The 6,091-nt window shown below is 44.8% G+C and overlaps 1 protein-coding gene across 3 annotated transcripts in view; it reads left to right on the top strand.

Annotated features, from left to right (window-relative positions):
* The first annotated feature begins 4,079 nt into the window (after positions 1 to 4,079).
* The window catches only part of DCLK1 (doublecortin like kinase 1), a 554,864-nt gene continuing 552,852 nt past the window's right edge, over positions 4,080 to 6,091 (top strand). For all 3 annotated transcript variants that reach the window (XM_019524465.1, XM_019524466.1, XM_019524468.1), the window contains exon 1: positions 4,080 to 4,467. In XM_019524465.1, the coding sequence (XP_019380010.1) occupies positions 4,092 to 4,467 (376 nt within the window). In that variant the 5' untranslated portion in view covers positions 4,080 to 4,091. The remainder of the gene's footprint in view (positions 4,468 to 6,091) is intronic.

The raw sequence follows: 6,091 nt of genomic DNA, 5'->3' as shown, positions 1-6,091 counted from the left end.
CAGGCCCGCGGTGCAGCCCTGCCGGCTCGGCCCTTCCCTCCGCGCCGAAAGCCGGGCGGGGGCCGCGCCCGCACCTTTGCAGCACGGCGGGAGGAGAGCTGGGCTGGGGGCGGTGGGGAGACGCCTCCCCAGCTGATTCCGCCCCATGAGATCAGCCCTGCCTTGGCATCGCGGTGGGTAGGGGCTTTATGTAAGGACCGCCGCGCTAGGCTGGCGTGCGCGCCCGGGGGTCTCGGAAGCGGAGGCGGCGGGGAAGCAAACTGCGGTTTCCAGCCTCTTTTGTCTTTCGTTAGCCTCGTCTTGAATTTCAACACGTTGGCTTGCGACTGGCAGGAGCGGCTCGTTCCGGGGAGAAGTCCCCTTCCTTACTGGAAAGGGGCTCTGCAGTGCCGTGGTTATTTAACGGTGAGGGCGAGGGGCAGAGGATGACTCTTCTGCGGGCGCTGTTGGACCTAAGATGATTAAAACGGGGCAATTTGAGATGTCCTGTCTTCCTCCTATCTCCCCCCTCCCTTCCTCAGGGCAAGGTTAACGCATAGGCAGACTGGGCACATGCCTAGGGCTCTGAGCTCTGGGGGGCCCTGGTCCTTCCCTCCGTGGTGACAGCTCAAATGACCCCATCGGCCTCCCTTCCCTCCGCCAGCCTTGACGCCAGGGTGGCTGCAAGCTGTGCTCCCCGCGGATGGCAGCACCGGGGTGGGGAGGGGGTCTCGACTGGCCCAGGGCCTATGAGTTTGTTTGCCTAGGGCCCACTGAAGATGGGGTGGCCAACCTGCAGCTCTGGGGCTGCATGCGGCTCTTCAGAAGTTAATCTACATCTCCTTGAATCTTTGCACAGGCACACGGTGACCAGCTTCCAAATGGACGCTGGTCACCCTGTGCTTGTGCAAAGATTCAAAGACACGCATATTAACTTCTGAAGAGCCGTGTGTGGCTCTGGAGCTGCAAGTTGGCCACCCCTGCACTAAAGAGTTAATTTATCCCTGCCCTTCCTACCTTTTGAGTTGCTTTGGATGACCACACCAACAGCAGGCATCTCATTTCTTTTTTTTCCCTCATCCCCTCTCTTTGTTTTTCATTCTTTTCAATTTTGCTTCCCCATTGCAGCCTTTGAATGGCAACCTCTGCAGGGTTGTTTATCTCCAAACAAGTGGCTTTTATGAGCATTATAATAAAAAAAGATAAAAAACCTAATCCTACGTCAGAACCATACCTTTTTAATTTGGGGTCTAAAACCTGCCCGTGGCCTTTTTTAAAAAATAACTTGCCATTTTTGGTATAGCCAGGGGTTGGTGAAAAGCTGTTGTTCCAACTAAAGTTTTCCAGAGGGTTTTGTATCTCTCCAGTAGAGCGGGTAAGGGAAGGTGAAGGGCAATTTTGAAAAAATGTGTGTTGGGCTTTTGTTGCGGGGGGGAGGGGGAGGTGTTATTTTAAAAAAAAATCTTTTTGGAAGAGTATAGAGTCATTGGAAAGTATGGCAGGAAAGAAGTTCATGACGTCACTTAGGCTAGCCCCTTGCTCAAGGCAGGAACCTCCCTGACTACACATGCAGATAGAAGGCTAGGTATGTAGCTACGTATCTTGTCTATATTTAAACAAACACTTGATTGCATGTTGATGTAATAAAATGGACTGTGAACTATATCTGAGGTAGGAGAAATGAAATCCACAGCATCTTTCCATGGTTTAGACATGTGAGATGGTTACAAGCATGTGGATAGTCTTATGAAGTGGGTGGGACTACTTGTATGCTAACAGTTAAGCAGCGATGGGGCCCATCCATATGTTCACCATATTAAAATTTACATGTAAACCCTATTCTGTCTTAGAATCATAGAAAATTAGGGTTGGAAGGGACCTCAGGAGGTCATCTAGTCCAACCTCCTGCTCAAAGCAGGACCATCCTCAACTAGATCATCCCAACCAAAGCTTTGTCTAGCCGGGTTTTGGAAACCTTCAAGGATGGAGTTTCTGCCACCTCTCTGGGTAACCTGTTCCAGTGTTTTATTACCCTCCTAGTGAGAAAATTCTTCCTAATATCTAACCTAAACTTCCCTTGCTGCAACTTGAGACCATTGCCTCTGTTCTGTCATCTGCCACCACTAAAAACAGTCTAGCTCCATCGTCTTTTGAACACCACTTCAGGTAGTTGAGGCTGCTATTAAATCCCCTCTGTCTCCTCTTCTGTAGACTAAATAAGCCCAGTTCTCTCAGCCTTTCTTCATAAATCATGTCCCCCAGCCCCCTCACTATTTTACTATTTTTGTTGCCCTCCATTGGACCCTTCCAAATGTGTCCACGTCCTTTCTGTAGGGGAAGGAGGTGGGGGGCACAACTGGACACAGTACTGCAGATGTGACCTCACCAGTGCTGAATAGAGGGGAATAATCACTTCCCTTGACCTGTTGGCAACACTCCTGCCAGTGCAGCCCAGTATGCCATTAGCCTTCTTGGCAACCAGGGCACACTGCTGGCTCATATTCACCTTACTGCCCACTGTAACCCCCAGGTCCTTTTCTGCAGAGCTGCTGCCCAGCCAGTCACCCCCCAGCTTGCACCAGTGTGCATGGGATTGTCCATCCTAAGTTCAGGACTTTGCACTTATATGCACCTTTGCCTTTACTTTGCTTTGAAACATTGCTTTGTGGCTTTTTTATGGTCTCCTATCAGTGGCTATAACAAAGTTGGTGCTAGCTATTTTTCCCCTCCTTGTGTGTTGCAAATCGATGATTACTTCTAAATTAGATCTGTGTATCTATGCAATAAATACATTTTATGTGTTTTACAGATAATTACTATTACAAATCTAGGTGGCTTTAAATGAGAAGAAACATTCTTTTGTTTAAATGTAACATAAGGATTCAAACACATATTTAAATAAATATGAAGATCAGCATGAGGGTTGTAGTAATTATGCTGTTCAACATTAGTTCAGATGATATTTTAATACTTCCAAAAATGGAAGTGAGGTCAATAAGAACTCTCCATTTAGAGATTTCCAGGGTGTGCTGTATTTGAAAACTGAACTCCCTTCTTTCAGAACCACTCAACTCAGAACCTTATTTGTGGTCATCTCAGGGGGTTGAGATCAACTTCAGGGGTTTCAGATGACGTCAGAAACAAAAAATTAATTATCCATTAGTGATTCGAGAAAAATTGAGTTATACATTTTCCTGAGGGGGTGGGGGTGAAATCTGTTATGACAAACCATGAGACATAGAATATTGTCTTACAGACCCTTTCTGTAAATTCAAAAGGTTGTTTGCTCAGTGGATGATAGTGATTTGAGGAGCTCCTTTAAATCATGGAAGCACCCAATTTTCATAGAGAAGAAAACACCATCTTTTCAGTGTGTATTAAAGATTGGAGAGTGGGGTCGACCCACATCAGCTTAGTATAAAGCAGGGCGTGAAGGCAACTAATGACCAGAAGGAGCAAGACTTTGTCAACTGTGAATCTGACCAACCGACCTGACTCTTTTGCACTCAATAATTGTGATTTCTCTTCCCACCATACATGACTGCTTCCTCTGAAATGTTCTTAATGGGATGTTGCTGAGGGGATTATACTTCCTACCAACCAATAAGTGACAACTTTTCTGAGATCAGAGTTGGAGTAAGCAGAATTGAGAGCATGAGTGAATTGGTTATGTCACCCTTAATAGGACTGGAAACCGTGTTGAGTAGAAGGCTAAGAGAAAATCAGAAAACCAGTTCTTATGCTTCCTCCCAAGTGATCAACTCTGTGCTACATACGAATGAAAGCTGTGTGACATGCCAGTCCTTAATTATTTTCTCTGAGAACTGCTGGTGATCAGCTTTCTGGCTGGCATCCATACTATGCCAGATTACAAAGGCTGGTAACAGACTTCGGGCAACCAAAATTTTACAGCATGGCAAGAGAGTTGTAAAGCTTACTCCTGCATCTGGGAGTTTAACTCATTAGCCTCCACCTTCTCCTATAGTATGTATGTCAAAGAATCTCCTGTAGTATGTTACTGATAACCTGCTGTCTTAATTTAGAGTTTTTAATAACCAAGTCCTTAAAACATATTTTTTTTCTTTCTTGCTGTTCTCAGGCTAAATTTCAAAATGTCGTTTGGGAGAGACATGGAGCTGGAACATTTTGATGAGCGTGACAAAGCACAGCGGTATGGCAGAGGGTCTCGGGTAAATGGCCTGCCCAGCCCTACTCACAGTGCCCACTGCAGCTTTTACCGAACCCGCACCCTACAAACCCTCAGTTCTGAGAAGAAAGCCAAGAAAGTTCGTTTCTATCGCAATGGAGATCGGTATTTCAAAGGGATTGTATATGCCATTTCCCCTGACCGGTTTAGATCTTTTGAGGCCCTGCTGGCTGATTTGACCCGAACTCTGTCTGATAATGTGAATCTGCCCCAGGGAGTGAGAACAATCTACACCATTGATGGCTCCAAGAAAATTTCCTCCTTGGACCAACTAGTAGAAGGTCAGCATTAAAGAGATGCAAGTGTAAAGTTCCTAACTGCATGAATACATTACCTTGCCGTTTTTACATTTGTATCGATGCATGCCTAACTTAATAAATTTTCCATAAGTATGGGTTGTAAATGTAACCTGCTGCTACCTATTTCCCCCTGCTGTTGATTTACACTGATTCCTCTCTCTTGGAGCAACTGAATCAGGAGAGGAAGGATGGTAGAGGCTGAAGTAAGGAAGACGGCAGATTGCAACTGTGACTCACATGGCCCCTGCCTGCAAACTCCCCACCCCGCCACCCGCCCCATAGGAAATTCTCTTTTCTCTGCCTAATAAGAGACTTCAGGAATGTGATTAGCAATAGTGTTCTACTCTTTGTTAGGAGGAAACTTACAGGATTATTAATATAATAACATGCGTTAATAGTTAATATGTGTCTCCTTGAGTCTTTGCAGAAGCACACGGTGACCAGCTTCCAAATGGTCATATTAACTTCTGAAGAGCTGCATGTGGCTCCAGAGCCACAGGTTGGCCGCCCTTGGTATATAGTCTTGTTGGAACTAGTAACCTTTTCCTTTCTGTTCCCATCACAGTAACCATCCTAGATTTTTTGGAGCTGTTTCCTTCCTAACATATTAACACTTCACTGAAGAACTACTCTACTGAACTAGACCAAGCAATTGGTACCCTTAGTCAATTGTTTGTTATAGCAGCAAGTGTCCTTGCTGACGCATCAATGCTGGCTGTGGTATGTTTAAGGAATCTGGGTTCCTTCAGAGTGAGGGCATGCCATTCTTTTCTTTCAGTAAACCTCTTGCTTTAGAAAAATTTGCATACACCCCACTCCTTGTAACAGAAGGAAAAGTAGGTTTCATAATAAAGGCTAGTTATGACACCAGCTCAGTCGGGGCAATGCAATTACAGCCGTTACTTTCTTCCTGCAATGCAGTGATGATAATAGGCCATTGCCTCTGGATGTAGACTGTTCCCTAATCCTCGGGTGTTCAGAATCACGAAGCTGCTTCTAAATTAGGTCTCCCTCACCTCCAGCAAAATGCAGTGTCACCAAGATGCCTGTTCATTTGTCTCTAGCATCATTCTTCTGTAGATAACCATTTCTTAGTTTAGAACACAGAACAAAATGATTTACATGGTGTCTGACATTAAACCTGGTACGTTCCAGAAACGTAACTGAAGCCCAGTTCTGCTTGAGAGAAGGGATAAGAAATATTATATCACTTCAGCACGAACAGAGACATGCTATAAAGGCCTTTAGGTCCAACAAGTGGCCTTAGTTGTATTTAATTCATCTGTGAAGGGGAGGAAGACTTCCCAATGCTTTAATTCTTTTCTAGCCTAAAGAAACCCAAACAACCCTGTGAATTTGAGTTTGAGCCTGTTCATACTTACCCACGTGAGTAGACTCACTAATTTCATGGACACGTGTATAGGTTTTCTTTTTTCATTGTTGTATCAGCTAAATATACCAATGAGGATAGGTACTGTATCACCACTTGTCTTTTTTAAATGTGACAAAGAGGATCAGCATTTGATGAGAGGATCAAATAAAGGAAAACTAATGTAGTAACTGGAAGAGGAAAAGGTAATAGCAAAAATGATATAACAAAAAACAA

The sequence above is a fragment of the Gavialis gangeticus genome, unplaced genomic scaffold (genome assembly GCF_001723915.1).
Source record: "Gavialis gangeticus isolate Ggan-Ray unplaced genomic scaffold, GavGan_comp1, whole genome shotgun sequence".
NCBI lineage: Eukaryota > Metazoa > Chordata > Crocodylia > Gavialidae > Gavialis > Gavialis gangeticus.
Note: the sequence above shows the minus strand (reverse complement) of the source record. Positions and strands in the feature narration are given on the sequence as shown.